General features: G+C 43.3%; 1 protein-coding gene across 1 annotated transcript in view; it reads left to right on the top strand.

Annotated features, from left to right (window-relative positions):
- The window catches only part of DGAT2 (diacylglycerol O-acyltransferase 2), a 54,700-nt gene extending 36,359 nt beyond the window's left edge, over positions 1-18,341 (top strand). Inside the window, exons 4-8 of the mRNA XM_043997873.1 lie at positions 366-436; positions 8,603-8,807; positions 13,419-13,593; positions 14,110-14,312; positions 16,390-18,341. Coding sequence (XP_043853808.1) covers positions 366-436; positions 8,603-8,807; positions 13,419-13,593; positions 14,110-14,312; positions 16,390-16,544 — 809 coding nt within the window. The 3' untranslated portion in view covers positions 16,545-18,341. The remainder of the gene's footprint in view (positions 1-365; positions 437-8,602; positions 8,808-13,418; positions 13,594-14,109; positions 14,313-16,389) is intronic.
- Positions 18,342-25,677: the final 7,336 nt, after the last annotated feature.

The raw sequence follows: 25,677 nt of genomic DNA on the forward strand, positions 1-25,677 counted from the left end.
AGACATCCCATTTCATTTTTGGACAGCTTGAATTTTTAGAACATTTCTCCCCTTTAATTTAAGCTGAACTTTCCCCATTATTTCCAATTGTGCTTTTCAGGGCCATGCAGAACAAGTGTGCTCCCTCCTCTACTTTCTATTACTTCAAATTATCCATCATTCCAACTCTGCCCAAGTCTCATCTTATTTAAAAGGCTAAACCCCCGCAGTTGTTCAACAGCTCTTTTGGCAAGACGTCAGTCTTCTCAACATGCTCTTTGAAATGCGGTACCCCGGTCAGAACCTAGAACTACTGGGTATCCCATAATCTGTCCTTTTTGCCTCCATTCATTTTCATAACATGGGTTATTCTCTTCTTCCTAAAGGTGGCAGGAGATCAAAGTGGGTGAGAAATTGGGCTGTGTGGCGGTATTTCCGAGATTATTTTCCCATCCGGGTAAGTGTCTTTAAATCCAGTAAACATTTATTTTTCCTATCCTAGTATCCCTGAGTAATGGTGACTCCCCTAATTGGGGCTCTTAGTGTTCACTGAGGTCTCTTATCTATAAGGCACTAGGGGAGAGAAGAAATCCTGAGTGGAGTTCACAATCTAATAGTGGATACTCATATATATATATATATGACTATCCATTATATATGTATATGTGTGTGTGTATTATATATATATGTATATATATAATATGTGTGTGTGTATACACACACACACCAAGTAACTAAGAGGCTTTGAGATGTCTGTTGGGGAGGGGGAGGCAGGATCACACCTGAATAGAGCTTCCTAAGGAATGTGGTAGGTGCATTTGGCTTTAAAGAGTGGGAGAGAATTCAATAGGTGATGGATTTAATGAGGGAGGTCATGCCAGGAATGACAGGAAGCTGGTAAGGGAAGGTTTAGAATGGAAGAAACATTGGATTTGTAGTCAGAAGCCCTCAGTTTGAATCCAAGCTTCAAACGGTGTTCTCTCTGTGAGTTTGCATAGCACACTTCCCCTCCCTTGGCCTCAGTTTCCCCTCTCTGTCTCCAACAAAATGAAGACGTTGTATCAGACAGTCTTTAAGGTCCTTTATAGTCCCAAGTCCAGACTAAGGAGAGAGAATAGCCCGAATCTGTGCCTGAATACCTGACAAAGAAATTCAATTAAGTGTCAGGGGTGAGGTTGTGGGGAGTGGCAAATGAGCTTCCTGGCTCTGAGATTCCCAAATGCAGTTCTCTAAGACAATAAGTTACAGAACAGGTGCTAACTTGCCTCTGGTACAAGGTGTATCTCCAGCCAGAGTTCCTTCTACCAATGGAATTACAGCTCCATGAGAGACCATGAAGTATATTGCATATAGAACTGAAGTGGAGCAGTTGAAGAATGGGCTTCAGATTCAATAAGACCTGGGTTCGGATCCTGCCTCATGACTATGTGACCTTGGATCAGTCACCCAAAGTGCCTTGGACAACTCTCTAGAAATAGAAGAGGACCAGTGCATTGAGGGATGGACCTACAGTTAGGAAGATCTGGGTTCAAACCCCACATCAGACACTTGGATAAATTGAGCACTTAGCTGAGTGTTAGGAATACAAATGCAACAAGCAGGGCCAGCTAGATGGCGCAATGGATAAAGCACCAGCCCTGGATTCAGGAAGACCTGAGTTCAAATCTGGCCTCAGACACTTGACACTTACTAGCTGTGTGACCTTGAGCAAGTCACTTAACCTCCATTGCCCCACCAAAAAAAAATGCAACAAGCATTCCTACTCTCAAGGAGTTTCATGGGTGGGATAGGGGGGGAAGACAGAAGAGAAGGGGCATCTGTAGGGGGCATAGAGATAGTCAGGGAGTGGCTCCAGGTCCTGGTTCAGGGCAGGACAAGAGGAAAGCTCAGTTCTCAGAGGCCAGTGTCACAAGCACAGAGACTGTTGCTTCCTTTTCAGTTCTCCTTTCTACTGGGGAAGGCCAAGAGTCCTTGAAATGCAGAACACACCAGTTCCTTGAGTGGGATGTGTCTCCTTCCCACTCCCATAGTGTTGCTTACTGGGATCACATCACTGTGGATGAGGCATGCTTTCAGGCAGTGTTGAGCACCTTGTCCCTAAAGGCACAGATCCCACAGGCCACCATTAGGATGATTCTGGGCTCCCAGCCTTGCGGTGGCAATGGCAGCCAACGTTTCTCTCTCTCCCAACTAGAGCAGGTAGTAGTGGGTATCAAGAAGGAGCACAGGGGCAGCTAGGTGGTGCAGTGGATAAAGCACCGACTCTGGATTCAGGAGGACCTGAGTTCAAATCTGGATTCAGACACTTGACACTTACTAGCTGCGTGACCCTGGGCAAGTCACTTAACCCTAATTGCCCCTCAAAAAAAAAAAAAAAAGAGCACAAAGGTTCCCTTGGGAGCATATAGTTTTCTGCTGGGCTCTTGTCGAGACTTGGAGCTACTTTTCCTTAACATGCCTAGTTTGTCCTCTGCTCTCATTGTAAATGATCTGACATTCTGGGGACAGAACTGGGACACCCATAGGAAATCCAGAGTTTTCCAACCTTTTGAAGTTCAGAAGGTTCATCCTAGGGTCAGAGGGATTGGGGCAGGGGAGGAAGACAGACGTTCTCTCCTTCACCCCAAGAAATTTCCTCTCAGGTTTTGGGGGCTTGGCTGAAGTTGCTCTCTACTCTAGGCCCACCTGCCACTTAATACTGATTCTGAACTGGCTTGTTATTGTTTATATATGCCCCACAGAACAAATTTTCCACCAGTCCTCATGGACTTTCTATGAATAGCAAGGTCATTTCATTCAACCACTAAAAATGTTTTGTTCCTTACTAATGGATTGAGTAACTTACACACCCAATTTAATGCCTTTGATTAATTCAGAAGAGGTATTCTCATCTGATAAAAGTGTCAAGATATAGTACCTATTGCTTTACGTGCTAATTACAGTATGTGGCACATCTTAAAGGTTAAGTCATTTCAGTCATGTCTTCATGACCCCATTTGGGGTTTTCTTGGCAAAGATACTGGAGTGGTTTGCCATTTCCTTCTCCAGCTCATTTTACAGATAAGAAAACTGAAGCAAATGGTGAAGTGACTTGCCTAAGGTCACACAACTAGTAAGTGTCTGAGGCTAGATTTTAACTCAGGAAGATGAGTCTTCCTGACTCCAGGCTCAGCACTCTATCCACTGTGCCACCTAACTGCCCTATGTGGCACATAGTAAGTGCTTAATAAATGCATATTGATGATGATGATAACAAAATGCTGATCAAGGCCATAACCAATCAAGACTCCAAGGACTATGATGAAGCATAGAGAGGTGATAGATTCAAGATGCTGAATAAAACACATACATTGAAACAGCCAATGTGGGAATTTGTTTTGTTTATTTTTGATTTGTTTGATTTTTAGGTGGAATGGGGGTAATTGATTGATTCATTTAACCTCAACTCTTATGTTACTGTTTCTGTGTGATCTTGGGCTACTCATTCCCTATCTCTAGGCCTCAGTAACTTTCTTTGTCTTTAAAAAAAAAAAAAGCATGTGTGTGCATGTGGTAGGGAACGGAAGTTGGACTCCATAATTTCAAAGACAAACTTCTAGCTCCCTTTGTGCCTCAGTTTTCCCGACTGCAAAATGAGAATAACAACACCTACCTTACAGGGTGATTGTGAGAATAACACTATCCCTTTGACTCCCTGAGGGCTTTTTTTTTTTTTTTTGGTGGCTCTGAGTAAGTCACTTAATTTCACTGGGTTTTAGTTCATCTAAAAGTTAAAGAAGTTAGACTAGATTATCATTAAAGTCCCTTCTAGCTCTAAATTTATGATCCTTTGAGCTCTTTTCTTCTACCTGCTTCATCAGAGACACTGACCTTAATTGCAGAATGAGAACAAAGAAACCATTAACTTATGGGATATACTAGGCTTGTATTCATAACCCTTCAAACATCCCTGAGAAATGCAGGATTCTTTGGGGCTTTGTTGCACACAGATCCTTCTCTTTCAGCAGTTTAAGAATATGTTATGACACTTTGAAGAGAGCAGTGGATTGAGAGCCTGAAACTCTGGATTTGAAACCAAACCCAGCCATTTATTAGCCTTGAGACCTTAGGCAAGTCACTTATCCACACTGGGCCTCGGTTTCTTCGTCTATAAAATGAAGAAGTTGAACTAGATCATCTCCAAGCTCTCCAACTTGGTGGTGCCATGTTGTACAGAATACTGGGCCTAGAGTCACAAAGATTTGAGTTTAAATCTGGCCTCTGATACTTAACAGATATGTGACCCTGGGCAAGTCATTTAGCCCCCCTTGCCTCAGTTTCCCCAGCTGTAAAATGAGGATAACAATAACACCAACCTCAGGGTTGTTCTGAGAATAAAGTGAAATAATATTTGTAAAGTACTTAGCACAGTGTAGCACATAGTAGGAATTTGATAAATGCTTTGTTCCCTTCCTCTGCAGCTCTGAATTCTATAATGCTATAAGGTTCACAGAACCTTATAATCCTGTAAAGTACAGTTAGAAATGAAGAAACTGAGATACTTCCTCCTCCTCAAGAAGGGAAGTGACTTGTCCAGGGTCCCACAGCTAGTAAGTCTGAGAGGAGGGATTTGAACTTGCATAGTTATTCTGACTCAAAGATCAACACTCTTTTGTCATAGACTGAGCTTTCTCTGCTGAGCATCTTCTGTATCTGGGTTGATGGCAGATAGAGAAACAGTCAAGTCTCCTCCTACTCGAGAGCTCACAGTGTGGTTTAGGAAAACAGGCATCCTGGTGTTCAGACAGTGTATTACAAAGGCCAGAGTGAAAGGTTCAGGTAGTAAGTACCATAGGAATCCTGAGAAAGGAGAGAATTGTGTGGGCTAGAGTGATATAAGAGGAAAGTGGAAGGAGGCGGTCTTGAAGGATAGGTAGAATTAGGATGGGAGGAGAGAAGAGAAGATATTCTTGGTCCAAGACATCTTACCAGAGTGTAAACTCTGTTTCCTGTAGCAAAATTTTATGGGGCTTTGATTTACAAAGAACACAGAACCCTATGACATAGTCAGTACAAGTTTTTTTTTTTTTTATCACTATTTGACCAGAAACTGAGACCTAGAGAAGTCAAACTAATTTGCCCCCCAAATGGCTAAGCAAGTGCAGAACTCATACTCCAACCCAGGTATCTACTATGTTATGCTGCCTCCCAAAACATGAGTTGTTACTCCATCCAAAAGGATATTCCACAGGACTCTTTTAAAAAGCAAATTTCCCTCGGGGCAGCTAGATGGCACAATGGATAGAGCACCGGCCCTGGAGTCAGGAGGACCTGAGTTCAAATCCGGCCTCAGACACTTAACACTTACTAGCTGTGTGACCCTGGGCAAGTCGCTTGACCCCAATTGCCTCACTTAAAAAAAAAAGCAGATTTCCCTCAAAGCAATTAAAAATAGGGTTCAGTCTAGAGGTAGCTTTTCAGGAATCATGTAGTTATTGCATAAAGTAAAATCCACCTGTGTGTTCTTTGACTAGTTCTTTCCTAGAAAAACAGAGTGAAGGTTTGAGACTCTTTAGATAAATAAGGTTCAGGTTTCCCTTTTTCTTCTGTTACCTGAGTGAAGTGAACCTTGCAAAGATGTTGGGGATAGTTTGGGATAGTGAATGACCTTTTAGTCGCTGCTCTCCCAGCTCTAGAACTATGACTGTGATTCTGAACTGTACTTGGTTCTCTACTTGACAAGAAGTAGAAATGGGATTGAGAGAAGGAGGAGTTCCTTCTGTATTGTAGTGGAAATAGAATGTTTTCCAGGAAGAAGCAGGACTTGAGATGGGCAGCCTTTGAAGGGTGGGTAAGGGACATGGGAATAAGAATCTGAAGGCACAGACCTCTGGGTATGGTAGAGCTTAGTCACCTCTCTTGCAGGATGTCCTCCCTAACACCCTTGGCCCCATATTAAGCCTTTCTTCTCCCAGTTCTCAAAGTACAGAGAACATTGACTTGAACCATCATGCAGAGGAGCACAACTGGAAGGGTACTTGAAGTTCAGGCTGTCAGAGCTAGAAGTAAATAAGCCTTTAGAGCTTAAAAAGGACTTTAAGAATCATTAGTCCAGTCTCCTCATTTTATAGATGAGGACACTAAGGCTTGAAGGGAAAAAGTGGAAATGGGATTGAAACTGAGGTCCTCTGACTCTGCATTGAATGGTGTTTCTGCTCTGCCAGGAGTGCATGATGTTGCTTTTTTTTTTTTTTTTGAGGAAGTTGGGGTTAAGTGACTTGCCCAGGGTCACACAGCTAGTAAGTGTCAAGTGTCTGAGGCCAGATTTGAACTCAGGTCCTCCTGACTCCAGGGCTGGTGCTCTATCCACTGTGCCACCTAGCTGCCCTGATGTTTCTTCTTCTAATAGTTTCTAGAATGACAGATAAAAGTTCATGTATATACTTACCCATCAGGCAATTCATTCACTGTGTAACTTTGGACTAGTCACTTCACTTCTGGCTTCAGTTTTACCATCTGTGAAATGAAGATGATAATTCTTGCCCTTCTCTATGCTGCTCCTGGCCCCTCCACAGGCAGCTGGGTGGCTCAGTGAATAGAGCACTGGGCCAGGAGTCAGGGAGACCTAAGTTCAAATCTGATTAGCTTTGCAACCCTGGGCAGATCATCTTACCTCTGTTTGTCTCAGTTTCTCCATCTGCAAAATAGAAACTATAATCACAATTACCTTCCAGAATGGTTGTGAGGATCAAATGAGACCAAATAAAGCATTTTTCAAACCTTGAAGTGCTATATAAAAGCTTACTATCATTATTGCTTTGAAGAGCCAGTGAAGTAATTGATGTAAAGAGCTTTGTTAGCCTTCAAACATGATAGATAGGTCAGTGTTTGCTAATTTTATTTCATTGGTCCTCTTGACCACGAAATTTACTACTGTGTAGCAAACCTTATTTTGGTAAACCTTCCAGGCTTAGCTCGGCTAGTCCTTGGATGACAACAGTTCATCCCCAGGTTCATACTCAAAGCCTTTTCCAGGTTGATAGGACCTACCAGAGCTTATGCCGTGCCAGCTTAGCCTTCTTAGAATGCAGGAGCACTGTTAGGGCATGAGGATCTGAGAAAAAGCAAATTAGAGATGGAGCTGGCAATAGAACCTAAGTTCCTACCTTCACCCTGAGCTCAGTGAAAACTTTTGTTGTTGTTGTTGTTGTTGTTGTTGTTGTTGTTGTTGTTGTTGTTGTTTTCAACTCATCCCGGTCAAACAGCATAAGGTCCTTGCCTTGGATACATGGCTTCCAAGCCAAGATCCAGGAAATCCCAGGCTCTGGGCCTTGTTTTTGCCAAGTACCAATTTAAAAATAAACATTACATCTTCCTTCCCCTCCCCTGAAGTGCTGCTTGTACTCCAGGCAAGTGACAGGGCTTTGGGATTCTAGGGGACAGGGGCTGACATTGGTTGTCATTGTCCACTTTTGGGACTCTCTGTCCCTTCCCCCTCATGTGATTAAAAAATAAAGCACTACCCTGGCCTTTGTCCCTGGCAAGAGCCAGGTAGGTCTGTGGGAATGGATACTTGGGGGGATGGGTCCTGGAAGGGGCACGTGAGAAACACAGAACAGTCAGTGCTTGAGGCTTTCCCCCATGTATCTGTCTCATACTGGGGGTGGAGAGTAGGGAATGATGGAATGACCAATGATGGTGTCTCCCTTCAGAGCATTCTCAGACATAGCCTGGTCAGCCTTGTTTATAGTCCTCAACTGCTAGGGGGATGGGAGGTCATCTCTAGGCCTCTATGTCCTGGTCTGTTTTGTTTTCCCTAATCTGGGCTGGCACAAGGAGCTGGGCTTGGCTTCTCCCTCCCCCTTTGGCCTGTTGTGGCCCCTAATTATAATAACACTTCTATAACACTTTGAGATTTAAAAAATACTTTTCATATATTATCTCATTCAAAAGGCCACAAAGTAGAATGGTCTCTAAGGTAACTTTCCAGCCAAAATTCTGTGATCCTATGACTGGGAGTCAGGAGACCTGGGTTTGAATTCAGATTTCTACACTTAGTAGGCACATGACCATGGACTTAATCATTCTGATTCTATTTCCTTATCTGTAAAATGGGGAAAATAATATTTCAACTATCTATATTAGCAGGATATTGTAAAGAAAGATCTTTATACAAATTTCTGTTGGATAGAGGAGGAGGAAGAAAAGGGATAGAAGTGGCACACAAATGTTATCTAGTTACTGAAATATTTTCTAATTATTTGATTTATAATACTTATTATTGGTGTAAATATATTCAAAGACATCCTGTGACTAAGAAAGAACAAAGATAAATAAGATTCATATAAGGATAAGTGGCTATTCAGTGTGGCCCCTGTGGACAGAATCAGAATGAGTAGTTTAAAGTTCTTGGGAGCCAGAACTTTCTAGCATCTAGAAGTGCTGTTTAATAATATTATAGGTTTCCTAGTGATGCTTAATATCATTAGAGATCTTTAAGCATGGATCTCAACTGTGTGTCGTACTATGAAGGATATTCCTGTACTGACTGAGAGATTGGACCAAATGCTTTCCAGATGTCCTTTCCAGATCTGAGATTCTATTCAGTTTTTCTCTCTCTTTTCCCCCCAACTCTTTATCCTAGCTGGTGAAGACTCACAACTTGCTGACAACCCGGAATTATATCTTTGGGTATCATCCCCATGGTATCATGGGCCTGGGGGCCTTCTGCAACTTCAGCACCGAGGCCACAGAGGTTGGAAAGAAATTCCCTGGGATCCGACCTTATCTGGCAACTTTAGCTGGGAACTTCAGGGTCCCTGTGTTAAGAGAATACTTAATGTCGGGAGGTAAGAAAACAAAAGGGTAATGCATCCTTTCTGCTTCCTTGCAAGAGAACCCCAAATAGTTTCATCCTTTGCTTCTTCTCTACACACCCTCACTAAGCCCTGTTTAAGGACAGGGTGCCCTTAAGTGTGTTCCTTGATTCCATCTTCATTAGTCAAGGACAAGCCTTAAGCTGCCCAAGTTCCTTCACTTTCCCTATCTATAAAATTAGATAATTGGATCAGAGGATCTCTGAGATCCTTTCATCTCTTAAAAATTCCATTTAAGGAACCGTTTTCTAAGATTTCCCTGTCCCAAGTCTATTCCTAGCTTGGGCCTGGGTCCTAAGAAACAGTATTTTGGAGTCAAGGAAGCAACTTCCAAATCCCAGCTCTTTCACTTACTGACTTGTGTTCTTCAACAAGTCACTTCCCCTCTCCAGACCTCAGTTTCTTTATTTGTAAAATTAATGTTTTGAACTCAGTGACCGTTCTGGATCATAGATTATCCTTCTCCTCTCTGCCTACTGGCTTCTCTGACTTCCTTCAAGTCCCACCTAAAATCCCACTGTTTATAGGAAGCCTTTCCTGACCCCCCCCCCTTTAATGCTAGTGCTTTCTCTGGTAATTACTTCTTCTTCTTTTTTGGGGGGGCGCAGGGCAATGAGGGTTAAGTGACTTGCCCAGGGTCACACAGCTAGTAAGTGTCAAGTGTCTGAATCTGGATTTGAACTCAGGTCCTCTTGAATCCAGGGCTAGTACTTTATCTACTGTGACACCTAGCTGCCCCTGTTAATTTTTTCTTTTTTTTAAATTACTTTTTAAAAGAATGTTTTTATTTTATTTTTTCTCAATTCCATGTAGAGACATTTTTACATTCATTTTTTTATAATTTTTTGAGTTCCAAATTCTTACCCTCCCTGACCTCCTCACTTTGAGAAGGCAAGCGCTTTGATCTAGATTATACATGTGCAGTCATGCAAAACATATTTCCTTATTAGCCATGTTATAAAGGAGAAAACAGACCCCCCCCCAAAAAAAAGCCTTCTCTGTTAATTATTTCCAATTTATCCTGCATATATTTGTTTACATGTTATCTTCCTCATTAGATTGTGAGCTCCTTAAGAGGAAAGGCTCCTTTTCCTTTCTTTTCATCATCAGAGCTTAGCACTGTGCCTGGTACATAGTAGGCAATTAGTAAAAATTTACTAAGTAGGCACTTAGTAAATATTGACTTAATTCCCATTGTGAGAACAATAATGACTCTCACTGGGTAGTGCATAAAGCTTTATAAAATACTTAGCTGGCAACAGTCCTGTGAGGAAACTAGCATTTTCCCTATGGGTGGAAGTACGTAATAATAGTAATAAGCATGCCCCTTTTACAGATGAAGAAACTGAAGCTCAGAAGTTAAGTGGCTTGTCCTGTGTCTCACAGATAGGATCTGTTAGAGCTGGAACTTGTCCTCGGGTCTCCTGACTCCAAAACTCACTGTTCTTCCTACTGTGTGGTATAGCCGCTTCTCCAAGGACAGCAGCTGGTGTTTTGCCAATGGGGCCTCTCATCTCACTTTCTAGGGACTTCCTTCTTATGTCCTGTATTTGAGAAGAGCATCCAGGCTACCTCCCTCCATCCCCTTCCCTAGTTGAGGGATTCGGTTGTGCGCTTTCTCAGTCTCTGCAGGCCACTATAAGGTGTCCCGGAAATTGCTACAGAGATGGTCATTAAGTCCTTGTTGTGTGAAGAGTCCCACTCTGGGCCCATGGGGAGAGTGGTCTCCTGGGCTGGGATAGGATATCGTCCTTGCCCTTGTGGAACTTCGTCTTGCAAGGAAGACACGTGTAGTAAGAATACCACCCTATTATGTCATCGCCGTGTTCCAGAAAGGGGAGACCAATTGTTACATGAGGTCCACGGGCTTGATTAAAGGGGAATTGCTAGAATTTATGGGGCAAAAAAGGTTTTTTAAAAAAAAGACCAAAGAATTGTCCATGTACAGAGTCCAAGAATCTTCCCAACATACCTATAATATGGCCTTAGAGGCTAGTAGAGTTTCTAAGCTAAACAGCTTCAGTTGTCACGTAGTCCTGGTCGCCACAAAACCCCACCATCTTGCCTTGAAAGAGCCCAGCACATTGATTGCCTAGATCTCCCCTTGCATTTGCTAAACTGGTTTGGACATTGAACACTTTGGGTAAAAGAATATATTGTTGGAACCTATAGGTAGTGCTGCTTTAGGGTGAAGGAAGGACTCCGAGGATTTGAAATTACTCCCAAGCTAAAGAGGAACTAGGGACATTCGGGACTTAAATAGTGGAGATTTAGCCTTTTCCCCTCTGCTGCCCTCCTCTGTCGTCTTCTCTTAGTGTGAAGGTGACCCTGGGCTAAAAAGGGCCCACTCCACTTTGGTGCTGGTGGCAGATTGTCTTTTCTTGCAGGCCTAGCCCAGCATCTAAGTTCAGAAAGGCTCATAACCAGGCTGGCTACGGGGTGTTAGATTTTCAGCTATAGCAGCTTAAGGAAACCATCTCCAAATTGTGGTGTCATTGGTATCTGTGCACAGTGGAGGACCTGTGCCAAGGAAAGCACAGATTCTTGAACCCGTCATGTGTCATAGTAAGACATTTGATCAAATGTTTTAGAACAGAGGCAGCTAGGTGGCACAGTGGATAGAGCACTGGCCCTGAAGTCAGGGGGACCTGAGTTCAAATCCGGCCTCAGACACTTAACACTTACTAGCTGTGTGACCCTGGGCAAGTCACTTAACCCCAATTGCCTCATTTAAAAAAAAAAAAGTGAAAACATGTTTTAGAACACGTATAATCTCATATTCCAGATGGAAAAACTAGTGCTAGAGTTAAAATGTTTGAAACATCATTTGGAGCATCAGGGAACGCTGGCCGGTATGGCCTCGTGACTCGGCATTCTAAAACAAGTGAGATTTGACTGATCCACTATGACCCTGGACAAAGAATTCAGCCACTCTCCATCAGTTTTCTCTTCCAAAATGGGGATGCTGATATCTGCCCTGCCTGCATCATAGCAGCTGTGGCATTCAAGTGAGATCACTGACACTGAAAGTGCTTTGGAAGGATGAGAGTCAGAGGGTAATAATAAATTCAGAACTGAATCAAAGCAAAGAAATGAGTGTCTTTGGGCAGTCTGCCAAGCATTTATTAAACACCTACTGTGTATGAGGCACTGACATGACAGAGACAAAAATGAAAGTACTCTTGCCCTCAAGTAGTTTAAAGAATAAACACACATCCACACAGAAAACATTTTTAAAATAAATACAATGTAGTTGTTTTACAAAGACCACATAGGCAATCAGTGACCAAGCTGGTAGGTGAGTCCCAAGTCTTCTAAAGTCAAGACCCATCGTGAGGTATCAGAGATTGGAGAATGAAGCCTGGATAACCAGGTGGGGGATGTTGTAGAGGGAGCTTCTGTTTAGCCTCCAAGGGCCCTCCAGATGCTTGGAGAGAATGGAAGGAACACTGGATTTGGAGTAAGGAAGCTGGCTTTGAATTCTGACTGCTGCTTATTTCCTGTGTGACTTAGATGAGCCTTAGTTTTCATATCTAAATTTGAAGTAGTTGAATTTGCTGGAGAAATGGAAGGCCCCTTTCAGATCCCTAAATTCCAAATGAATCATGTTGTGGTCTGCAAATCTTGTTCTGATGCTGCCCCCTGATGGAATTTTGAAGCCATAGCCACAGTTGGCACCTAGCCCCTAACCTCCTCTCCTATCCAGAACTTTGGTTGGCTACATTAACAAGATCCAGTGGATGGATCAGGCCATGGCTCATCAACCATCCTTCATCCAACAAAAGTCACTCAAGCCTACGGTTTACTGCATGCACACATAACTTAGTGCCCACTTACGAGCCATGTGAATGTGGCCTAGTCATTTATTAACTGATGATGCATCTTAATTCCTTCATCTATAAGATGATTACATTTATGGTTATAGCTATATAGATAATATATTTATATATATATATATATATATATATGAAATACATAGTGCATATGTCTCTGTTTATGTACACGTGTGTATATATATATATACACATACACATAATATACACATACATACTGCCTCATGGTCATAGTGAGGAATGCACTTAGTTATCACCAGTATTACATGATGAAATTTGGCATTATGTCATCAAGAGGGAGTTTTGGAATCAGGAAGACCTGGGTTCAAGTCCTGGTAGCTGTGTGACCCGCTATGGCAGAGTCATTTGCTCTCAGTATCCTGAAGGATGATCTAGAACTTAAGTTCCTGATGAGTTGAAGATCAGCATCTTGGGGGGGGGGGGAGGAATTTCCACATGACGGGTTCATTACCCTGATGGAATCATGGGTCCAGACCAAAAACAATTATCTTACCGACACCCTCTTGGTGACACTGCTCCCCTTTGACTCTGCTTCTCTCCAAAAGTGTGAGGATGATATTGTACCATTTCCCTCGCAGAATTTTGGTGAGGCACAAATTGTAAAACTAGGACAGGTAGACCTCCCAGGCCTGAGCATCATTCCCCCACCCCCCACCCCCCCCCCCCCCCGGGGGCCAGCAGATTATAAGACACTGCTGACTTCCTCATAGATGGCTCTGCTTTGCCACAGGTATCTGCCCTGTCAACCGTGACACCATTGACTATCTGCTTTCCAAGAATGGGAGTGGCAATGCTATCATCATCGTGGTGGGGGGTGCTGCCGAGTCCCTGAATTCCACACCAGGAAAGAATGCCGTCACTCTGAAGAACCGGAAGGGCTTTGTGAAGCTGGCCCTGAGGCACGGGTGAGTAGGCTGGGAGGAGAGGGCCCTGGCCAGGACAGTTGGGTGATCACCTCAGCTGTGGGACCTTATTCAAATCATTTCCCATCTTTTAGCCTCAGTATTTTTCCTGTGTAAAATTACAAGCTCGGACTTGATCATACAAGGCCCCTCTGTAGTTCTGATGTTCTCTAATTCCTTTGGTCCCTGCAACCACCTTCTGTTGAGTCAGCTTGAGATTATCTCAGTTTTACAAATGTAGAAACAAAGCCTCGGGAAGGACCATAAAATAGAGCTGGGATGGCTTTGCTCAGGTCCATGGAACATAGAGTGTCTGAGCTAGAAGAGACCAGAGAGATCATCTAACCCACCCACTGTCTTTTATAGGCCTGAAAGGGGAGAGGGGCAGGGACAGAGGTGTGTGGGAGGGAGGGTGACATGTCCAAGGTCACACATTGCTCTTTTTAGTTGTATTATGAAATGAATTTTGAGTGTGTGGCAAAGACTTGAAAGTTTCCTCAGTGCTTTCTTTCTCTCTAGGGCTGACTTGGTTCCCATCTATTCCTTTGGGGAAAATGAAGTTTACAAGCAAATAATATTTGAAGAAGGTTCATGGGGCCGCTGGGTCCAGAAGAAGTTCCAGAAATACATTGGCTTTGCCCCTTGCCTTTTCCATGGTCGGGGCTTCTTCTCCTCCAACACTTGGGGCCTAGTGCCATACTCTAAGCCCATCACCACGGTTGGTAAGTGGGGTGAGGACAGGGCAGAGGTGGGAATGGGGGATAGCTGTTCAAGTAGAACCTGAAGATCCAGCAGCATGAATCATTTGACAGCCTGCTTTGTCAGGGTGGAAGTAAGGTCAGGCTCTAATTTGTCTTCCTTAGGATTTAGTCACAAAGCAGGAGAGAAGAAGGTGTGTACAGTGTGCTGTCACAGAGCCCTGAATTTGTAGTAAGAAGTCCTGGGTTCAAATCCTGCCTCTACCATTTACTAGCTGGTTGGCCTAGAGTAATATCTCTGGGCCTTAGTTCCCCATCTGTAAAATGGAGATAGTCACAGCATGTTTCATGGAAAAGACCCTGTGCCTAGAGCTAAAGGACCTGGGTTCAAACCCCACCTCTGACACTACCTGTGTGTGTGACTTTGGGCAAGTCATTTAAACTTTCCTGTGTCTGTTTCCTCATCTGCATAATTAGACAAAATAACCCCTGAGGTCCCTTTTATGCTGCCTTTGCACAACCTCCTTGCCAGGGTTGTTGAGGAAATTCTTTGTAGACCACCATAGCAATGTAAAGACTGAAATAGAGAGCTGGAGTTAAGCTCAGACAGTGACTCTCAGCCCAGCTTCATGGAAACAAAAGAGCAGAGTGGGGCCTGAAGTTGAATGTGGCTCAGTAAACAAACTTTTAGTAAGCACTTACCTGGAGTCAGACATGGTGCTAAGCACTGGGAAGACAAAAGCCCTCGGAGAGACTGGGAGCTTGGCCTGGATGAGCAGGAAGGGAGGAGGGAAAGTTAGGGGGACAGAAGCCAGCTGACTCTGAGGCCCCCTCAAGATCCATTGCTACTCAGATTGTCTGAGCTGGAAGGGACCTTCTCTTGACCTCATTTCATAGCCTCTTTCAAAAGTCCACAAGCTCCTTTGATAGGCCCTCCACAGTCTAGTTTCAGGTCACCTTTATCTCACCCTACTTTGTCCACTGTACATTCCAGTCAGACTGGTTCTTCAAACCTTCTGCAAACCCCCTTTTCCTCTGGCCATCCATGCTAGCCATCCTCCATGCCTGGCTCCTCTTTTCTGCCTGTTGAAATCCTTTTCTTTCAAAGCTCAGTGATAAAGTTGAAAGGATTTCTACTGATGTGTACTCCCCCCTCTCATGATGGTATACTTGCTGTGTCACATGTCATTTTCCCTTTCTGGGCCTCAGTTTTCTTACTTGTATAATGAGTAGCTTGCACACAACAGCCATGTGAACCAAGCAATACAAGTGTTATCCTTGTTTTATATATTTGGTAGGAGGACACAATCTCAAAGAAGGAGGGGATGTGACTTGCCCATGGTCACATAGCCAATATGTATATGACATGCTGTGCTTTTTTGTGCTTTAGTTTCTCCATAAAAAATGGTGAACCAGGACCCAACTTCATGTCTTCCAACTCCAAGACTTGTGTCCCTTTCATTAGACCACAAAACCTTTCCAGTTTCAACATTGTATGATGAAAAGAACATTGGACAAGAGTCAGGATACCTGGGTTTGAGTGTTAGCTCATTTTTGTCATTTGTACCACAAATAATACTTGGGCTATTTCCCTTGATGGGTCTATTATGTGGAAAGTGCTTTAGGAAGCATTGTAAAAGTAATAGCTCACATTCCTTTGGTGCTTTAAGGTACACAAAAGATTTTCCTCTCATTGGCCGCAAGGATTCCTCTTATCCCTTTTTCACAGATAGAGAAACTGAGGCATGAAGGGACTTGTCTGTGGCACCATGGCTACAAGCATTAGGGGCAGGATTTGAACTTGGATTATGAAAGTTTAGCACTAGAAAGGATCTTATAGGTTCTCAGGGCCAACCCTTCATTTGACAGTTGAGAAAACATGTGAATTGACTTTGTCCAAGGGTACACAGGTAGTATGTGACTGGTCTAGAAACGTAAGCTCAGATCCTTTAACTGCAAAATCAAAGCTCTTTCCTCTTTCTTCCCTCACTTGGTTGTTAGTTTTATAGAAGAGATCAGTCAGGGGGTACAGGAACTGTGGGCAGGAAGTGGCCTAGCAAAACTTCTAACAAGATACCTGATAATATCTTTCTCTTGACAGTGGGTGAGCCTATCACCATCCCCAAACTTGAGCATCCAAGCCAGAAGGACATCGATCTATATCATGGCATGTACATGGAGTCCCTGGTGAAACTCTTTGACAAGCACAAAACTAAGTTTGGTCTTCCTGAGACAGAAGTTCTGGAAGTGAACTGAGTGGACTGGGCTGGTGGTGGGCAGCCAGCGGCCTCCCCCTCGGGGGAAGAGTCAGCCTCAAATCATTTTTCTACCAAGTTCTCAAGTGCTTTTTCTTCTGTAAATTTGGAAGCCTCATGGGTGTCTGTGGGTTATTTTAAAGAAAATTATAATAACAAAATAATAATTTTGTTAAAATATTACAATGTTAGGTCTTTTTTAAGGAAAAAAGTGAATGTATCCAAACTCTCTTGCTTCTAGTACATCCCACTCTGGACTGATTTTTTTCTTGCCTTCTCCCCATATTTCTCAACCTGATCCCTCCTTCCATCATCAAAAACCAAAAAAAAAGTTACTTTCTTATTTAATTATGAAGAGGAGACCAAGACTGTATAGGAAAGCATCCTGCCTGGATATGAAATTAGAGGAATCTGGATTCAAATCCAAACTCTGCAGTTTGCTTCCTGTCTTATCTTGGGCAAGTCTCTTGTTGCCCAAGGTCAACTTCCTCGTCTTTTATAATGGAGGGGTTAGAACAGATGAGCTCCAGCATCCTTCCTAGTTTGAGGATCCCATAACCCTAAAAAGCTTCACCCTAGACTCTAAAGAAACAGTTTCTCCATCCCACCACATTCGTTGTGCCCCACCCCCATCCCTAGTGTAGTCACACTAATGTGCACTTGTCCCCAACCACATGATAGTCCATCACTTTCCTAAAGCACGGAAAGTGATGGCCCTCTAGTACAGTCCAGCTGCTACTGACCCTGACCTATACTGAACAAGTTGGGTGGACCTTTGTGTGATTTCATTAGAACTATCTGCCCAAGCTAGAGATGGTGGCATGTAGGAGAAGTTACTGGTATTTTATCTCCCCTTGTTGGTTTGGGGGAGTGGGACTGGATGGTCTTGAAAACTACCTTCTACTTTTTGAGATTTTTTGCATAGCCAACACCTTCCCTCCTTCCCCAACTCTCTCCCACACTTAGACTGTTGTAAACATACCCCTTGATGCTGTCCCCTCTCCCATCCCCTGTTCCCCTTTGTTAAATACTTCTCTTTCAACTCTGAATGTCACAGGAAACCAGGCCTGGCATGAAATGCTCCTAACTTACTGTCTGGGTAAGCCCGGCCTTGTCATTCCACAGATTTAGGCCTCAGTTTTCACCTCAGTAAGCAGAGGATAGGGACAGAAATCCAATATTGGGGCTCGTGAGCTCCTTGGCCAGGGAAATGTAGGTCAGCTCCCATGATAGGAGAATAACCTGTGTGGCCTGCATGAAAAGGTCCGGAGAGGAAATTGAAGATGTGGATGAGGCTCCATGGAGAATCACTCCATGGGCCCAAACCATGCCTTTGAGAACAGCTAGTTTACACAGGGATAGGCCCCTCTCCCATTTTAGGGTCTGAAGGAAAAGGTGGCCTCCATCAGGGAGCGTTCCCTCCATTCAGGGCCTGACAAGCAGTACCATTCACCTGAAGACCAAGTGCCAGGGGTGACCCCAAACCTCATATCTGTGTCCTATGCTATATGTGTGATCTTGGGCAAGTCACCTCCTTTCCTTGGGCCTCATTTTCCTGTGCTAAGATGAGGACTAAGGACTGTTTAATCTCGTAAGTTCTCTTCCAGCATCAATCCCTATGATCCTCTCATCTATGTGCCTTTGCAGAGCGGGGGACCAGAGATGCCTTCTCACATCCCAGCACCTTATGGCCAAATGAGCCTGTATGTATATGTTCTCTCTTCATATTTCTCAGATCATTGTACCATATTGAAACGTTTTGTATAAATTTATAGAAATAAACTTTGGTTGGGACTAGTGTCTGTCCTATGGTGTTTAATCTTTCTCTCGGTGGATAAGGAGGTATTATGACCTAGTCGCAGTGGAGGAACCTAGGAAAAGAGGCCTCTGACTGGTCAGGCTGAGTCCTGGGTTGGAGTACGGATAATGCACATTTCTACAAGGCTTTAAGGATTATGAAATGCTTTTCTCACCAGTCCTGCAAGGTAAGTGGTACAAATGTACTCAGTGTTACAAATGAGGAAACTGAGGCTCAGTGAGGGAAGGTTACTTCTTCAGGATGACCTAGCTTTTAGAGGTGAGCTTAGGACCCAGCCTCTCTTGACTTCAAGCCCAGCACTGTTTTTTGCCTACCAATAGATTGTTCAGGAGTTGTCCAAGCCCCCAATTTTCCATTACCAGAGATCATCTTTCTTGGCTAATCAGTGAATTAATTTAAAGGGTTTCCTCCCCCTAGGGAGAAGAGATTTTGTGTACATTAAGCAACTGAGAAAACAGCTCATCCAAACTGAAATGCCTTTCCCATTTTTGTCTATGTCTCCCTCTTGCCTTGGTTTCCCAGGTTCAAAAATCTAGATTCAGCCTGTCCCAAACCCAACCCTACCTACTGGAACGTGTTTGTCCTCTACTCATAACTTTCATTAGCTCTCCATGGCCTGCGGCATCAATTAGTTCCACACTCAGCCTAGCTTTCAATTCTCTCCATAGACGGGTCTTAACTTTTCAGCCTCACCTTCCACTACTCTCTGGGCTGTGGGAGAGTCATGGGAAGGAGATGCAGCTCCTATTGTCATTGAGTGTGTAATGTAGCTTGGGAGGCGGACAACCCCCCACTACATTACATATGGTAGGGCTTGTATGAACTGATGCACAGTGAAGTGAGCAGAACCAAAAGGATGTCGTGCACAGTGACAACTATATTGTTTGATGAAGAACTGAAAATGACTTAACTATACTCGGCAATACAGTAATCCAAGACATCCCCAAAGGATGAAGCATACTATCCACCTCCAAAGAAAGAACAGATATTAATTGAACACAGACTGAAGCATGCTATTTTTCACTTTTTTTCTTTTATTCAAGTTTTCTTGTACAAAATGACTAATATGGCAATGTTTTACATAATTGCACATATATAACCTATATCTGATTGCTTGTACCCTCAGGAAGGGAGGAGGGGAGAGAGGGAAGGAGGGATAAAATTTGAAACTCAAAACTTTAAATAAAAATATTTATTTTTAAAAAAGATCTCAGTGTCTATGTATAGCTATTTTAGTCACTTTCTTAGCATAATTACACATTACTTTCCATAATATTTGGACTAGTTCACAAGTGAAGGAGTGTGCCTATCTTTCTGCTGCCCCCTTGTATTTTGTCCTACTCTCTCAAGCTGCCTAGCTGTAAAACTTTTGGTTCACTACTCTTCTCACCTATCATTTAAAGAGCCCTAAAATGCATCTAGGTGGCTCAGTGGATAGAGTGTTGGGCCTAAAGTCAAAAAGACCCATCTTCTTGAGTTCAAATCTGGCCTCAGACACTTACTAGTTGTGTGACCCTGGGCAAATCACTTAACCCTGCTTGCCTCAGTTCTTCATCTGTAAAGTGACCTGGAGGAGGAAATGGCAAACCACTCTAGTATCTCTGCCAAGAAAACCCCAAATGGGCACATGAAAAGTCAGACATATTTGAACTGATTGAACAACAAAATGCTTCTGTTTTCTGCTCTTTCACTCCTCAAATGAAATATCTATAAAATTCGCACAAAGTAGGTACATAATAAATGGTTGTCTCTCCTCCCCCTCCCTGGCCCCCTTTCCATGTGTGCCTTTCAGGTAGCCTTCCCTAATTAAGTAAAAGAGAATTATAGAAAACATCTTGGGCCATATTTATAATAAATAGCTGTCCTAACCAGGAACTCAGAGCTGGAAGGGATGGTAAAGACCTTCTAGTCTAAACCCCCTTATTTTAGAGAGGAAGAAGCCCAGGTCCCCAAAATGGAAGAGACTTGGCCATGGTCACCGAACAAGTTTATGGCAGATCCAGGTCTCCTAACTCCCAGGCCAAGGGCAAATATTATTCCAATTATACAGGCTCAGATTAAAAAAAAAAAAAAAAAAAAAAGGACTTTCCTGTGGTGATCACAAGCAGTTAAGTACCAGAGATGACCCTCAAACCCAGACCAACTGAAGATTCTGGGTTTCCCCTAGTACCATATATGTGTGTCTGTGCATATGGAGTTTAGGGTCCCCTGGGAGATGGGGAGGGGCAAGGACCCAGGGATCAAGCAATCAATAAGCTTCTCTTAAGTGTCCAGGTGCCAGGTACCATGCTAAGCACTGGAGATATAAAAATACAAGGGGGAAACCATCTCTGCCCCAAGGGAGCTGACATTTAGCAAAGGACACAGCATGTCAAGCAGCTAGCATTTAATAAGCATCTGATATGTTCCAGGCACTGTGCTAAGAGATGAGGATACAAAGAAGGGGTAAAAAGGATGCTCTCAAGGAGTTCCCAGCCCAATGAAGGGAACAATATGCAAACAAGCTATATACAGAATAAGGAAAGAGAGAATCACAGAAGGAAGGCACTAAAATTAAGGGGAATTGGGAAAGGCTTCTTGCAGAAAGTGGAACTTCAGCTGAGACCTGAAAGAAGCCAGAACATAAAGATGATGAGGGATATTATTCCAGGCCTGGGAGATACCAAGTGAAAATGCCTAGAGTCAGGAAATGGAGAGTCTCCATATGAGGCTCACAAAGGAGCCCAGTGCCATCTGGTCGAAGAGTATTTGGGCGGGGTTTAAATAGTGAGGCAACATGAGGCCTGATGTTTTAGAAAGATCCATTTGACAGCAGAGAGGAGGATGAACTGCAATGGGAAGAGATTTGAGACAGGGAGACCAACCAGTAAGCTATTGCTATGGTCCAGGTGTGAAATGATGAGGGCCTATACCAAAGTGGTGGCAGTGTCCAAGGAGGAGAGGGAATACACAGACACACAGACACACACAGACACACACACACATCTATATCTATCTGTATATGATTATGAAGATAGAAATGACAGGACTTGGCAAATGATTGGATATTGAAGGTAAGTGAGATGAGACAAGGATGGCTTTGAGATTTTGAGCCTGTGTGACTGGGAGGGTTGTGGTACCTTCCATAGTAATGGGGAAGTTGGGAAGAGGAGAGTTTATGGGGGAAAAATAACAGGTTCAGTTTTGGATATGTTGAATTTAAGATGTCTACAAGGCGTCCAGTTCAAGATATCCAAAAGTCAGTTGAAGATATGAGACTGGAGTTTGGGAGAGAGGTTAGAAATGGACAAATAAATCTGAGGATCATCTGAATAAGATGGTTACTCTGCTATGAATAAGATCATTAAATTTCTGATAACTGATGAGATCATCAAGTTAAATAGTATAGAGGGAAATGTGAAGAAAGCCCAGGACAGAATCCTGTGAGACACTTCCATTAGTGGGTATAACCTGGATAATTATCCAGCAAAGGAGACTGGGAAGAGAGTAGTCAGATGGGTAGGAGTGTCCCCCAAACCTAAAAAGAATATCAAGGAGAAGAGGAGGGATTCACAGTGTCAAAGGCTGCCAAGAGATATAAAGGAGCTTGAGGATTGAGAAAAAGTAATCGGGTTTGGCACTTAAGAGATCACTGGCAACTTTGGAGGGAGAAGTTGCAGTTGAATGATGAGGTCAGGGGCAGCTCGGTGGCATAATGGATAAAGCACCAGCCCTGGATTCAGGAGGATCTGAGTTCAAATTTGACCTCAGATTCTTGACACTTACTAGCTGTGTGACCCTGGACAAGTCACAACTCCCATTGCCCTGCAAAAAGCAAAAAAAAAAAAAAAGATGAGGTCAGAAGTCAGATTGTGGAGTAAAGAAGGGAGAGGAAAGGCAGTAGAGGCACCCATTACAGACAGCCTTCTCAAGGATTTTATCCAGAAAAAGAAGAAATTTAGGATGATATCTAGCAGGGATGGATGAATCAAGTAAGAGCTTTTTGAGGATGGGGGAGATGTGGGCATGTTTGTAAGCAGTAAGGAAGCGGCCAGTAGACAGTTCATGAGCTCAGGAGATAGGCTATCGCTAGAGATAAATACATAGATCATAGATACATAGAGGATAGATAATAGACAGATAGATGATAGATAGATATAGATGAATTTGAAGTGAATTAGAATAGAGGTAGTAATCAAACTCATGAGAGTTCACCAAGTAAAAGAATCTAAAAAGAGAAGAGAGCCAGGAAGAATTATGGGGCATGATGGGGATGATGATAAGTGATCAGATAGTAGGCAAAGAACCAAGAGAAAGCAGTGTTACAGAAACACAGAGAGTAGAATAGCCAGAGGAAAGTGAACAGTAATGTCAAATGCTATACTGTGGTGTAGATGAATATTGAGAAGAGACCATTCAATTTGCCATTTAAATGATTGTTAGCTCTGGAGAGAGCAGTTTCAGTTGAGAGATTAGATTGGGAACCTGATATCCAGGCATTTAGAAGATAGTGAGAGGGGAAGTGAAGTAACTCAGTATAGATGCTTTTTTTTTTTGAGTTAAGTGACTTGCACAAGGTCACACCACTAGTTGTGTCAAGTGCCTGAGGCCAGATTTGAACTCAGGTCCTCCTGAATCCAGGGCCGGTGCTTTATCCACTATGCCACCTAGCTGCCCCCTAGATGCTTTTTAAGTAAGGAAGGGAAGACAGATATAGGACAAATAGATAGTAGGGATGATGGGGTCTACAAAGGCTTTTTAAAGATGAGAGATGAGAGAGACAGGAATATTTATGGGCCACAAGGAAGAAAACAGTAGACAGTGAGAGATTGAAGATGGGTGAGAGAGTGGGGATGATGTGGGGAGGGCAATCTGGAGAAAATTGGAGGGGATGGGATCAAAGGTGCATGCAGAAGGGTTGATCTTGATAAGGAGAAGGGTCTTCTTTTCATAAAAGACTAGAGAAAAGAGTGGGGAATAATCTTGAAGGGTTGTGAGATGCAGAGAAGGGGAAACTCTTTGAGGATGGCCTTGAATTTTTTGGTAAAGAATTAGGTGAGGACCTCAGTTCAAAAGGGAGAGAAATACTTTGGGAGGCTTGAGGAAAGTAGAAAAGATGTGGCGTCTCTGCAATAGTGGGTAGGAGAAGAAATTAACCTGGGAGGAGGACAAGGAGGATTGATTTGTTACCATGAGAGGCCGGTTGAGTTAAGGAGCACACATTTGTAGTGGATCCAATCAGTCTGGCTTTGTGATTTCCTCCAGTCCCATTCAGCATCAAATGAGTAGGAGGGAAGAAGGAAGTTGGTAGAAGTTATCGAGGGTCAAGGTTTGTAGGACAAAAGAACAAGGAATTTGAAAGCATAATATAGAGTTGAGCCACCTCACTGAGAACTCAAGACTGGAAGAAAGGAGAGTGTAACCAGGGCAAGGGTGATGGCCTGGTAGTGCTGGAGTTTGGAGGTGTTATGGGGCACAGAGTACCCCAGAATTTCTCTGGGGCACATCAAAGAATCTTCTCCTTGAGAAACTAAACTAGAGGACAGATATGCCTAGAGAGATAAGCAGATTGGACTGAGCTAACTCCGGGACCTACACCCTTCATTCAAGTCTCCCTCAACCCTGAGGTGATAAGATTAGGCGTGGCTGCCTCCTCTGTGTCCGGAAGAGATGGTTTGGGAGATCAGCAGTCACCCCTCACCCAACTCCCCCAGCCACCACAAGTGGGGGATGGTCCTCCTTCCCCAAAGGAACTTTGCACAGTCAGATGGTCACCCCCATCAGTCCTCTATAAGTACCTGCCAGTGTCCTGCTCAAGGAGATTGGTACCTCAGAGCCATGCTCTATGCCTTTCTGCCCATGAGAAGCCCAAGGATTTCTTTCATGGTTTCCCTTCCCTTCCCCTCCCTTCCCTTCCCCTAAATAAACTACCATCTTATTCTAACTGCTTTTGTGTGCAAGAGGGTGTAATTCTTTAAAGAAGAATTCCTAAGAACCCCTACCCCAAACCCCAAACCCTTACCCCATTCTCCTCATGACAGAGGGAATGTCAGTCCCTATGAAGATGGAGTAGGTTTAGGATGGGTAAGGCCTAGGGAGAGATGAAAAGATAAGAGATTATGATCAGATAAAGGAAATGTCAAGTTTTTGAACACAGGTATACAATATTTGTGGGTTTGGCCATCCCAATGAGTGATTAGTAGATGGGAATTAAGCAGACTGAGGCACTGGGAAATTAGAGTGTTTGCATTATCACGGTTGCATTTCTTCCAGCTCTTCAGCAGTATGAGTAGAAAGAGAAGAGGCAGATGATCGGAGTAAGCCAGGGTTGGGGCCTAAGAAGAGATGAGGGGTGATGACAGTACCTGTTCTAGAGTAAAGGGAATGGCCTGATCCCTGACCCCAGAGTTGAAAGGAACCCTAGAGGTCATCTAGTCCCACTAGATCAGGAGATTTTTTTTTTTGGGGGGGGGAGGTGTTAAGTGGTGTATTGAACATTACAAAAAAATAAGAATAATTTGCCTGAGAGAAGTTCTGTAAAAGATATCAGCCATAGGGGCAGCTAGGTGGCGCAGTGGATAAAGCACCAGCTCTGGATTCAGGAGGACTTGAGTTCAAATCTGGCCTCAGACACTTGACACTCACTAGCTGTGTGACCCTGGGCAAGTCACTTAACCCCCTTTGCCCTGCCAAAAAAAAAAAGATATCAGTCATGAATCATATAAATGGAGAAGCAAGTGGCCTTATGTGGCAATAGCAGAAGATAATATTTGGAAAGACTACAGGCTGAACTAGCATGCATTAATTTTTTTTTTTTTTTGGCAGTGCAATGGGGGTTAAGTGACTTGCCCAGGATCACACAGCTAGTAAGTGTCAAGTGTCTAAGGCCAGATTTGAACTCAAGTCCTCCTGAATCCAGAGCTGGTGCTTTATCCACTGCGCCACCTAGCTGCCCCCACATGCACTAAATATGAAAAGAACTTGGGAAGTAAAAGTACATGGGTAGGTTTAGAGAAGGCAATGGATAAGAATCATACATCAGAGAGAAGCAAAGACGGGTTGGAACTTGAGGTTGTGGACAGAGTGCCCACATGAAAGAGAATACTGATTGTCTACACCCCTAAGATCATATCTTTTGGTCACTGTTTCAAAATGGGATTATTTTCTGTATTCAATGAATGGCATGGTATGAGGTTTGCTCTTCAGTTAGTATTGTGTAGATCAGGAGTTTTTAATCGTTTTTTTGTCATAGATCCCTTTGGCATTCAGTCTGATAAAATTTATAGACCTCATCTCAGAATTTGCTTTTAAATGTATACAATAAAATACATAGCAT

The sequence above is a fragment of the Dromiciops gliroides genome, chromosome 3, assembly GCF_019393635.1.
Source record: "Dromiciops gliroides isolate mDroGli1 chromosome 3, mDroGli1.pri, whole genome shotgun sequence".
NCBI lineage: Eukaryota > Metazoa > Chordata > Mammalia > Microbiotheria > Microbiotheriidae > Dromiciops > Dromiciops gliroides.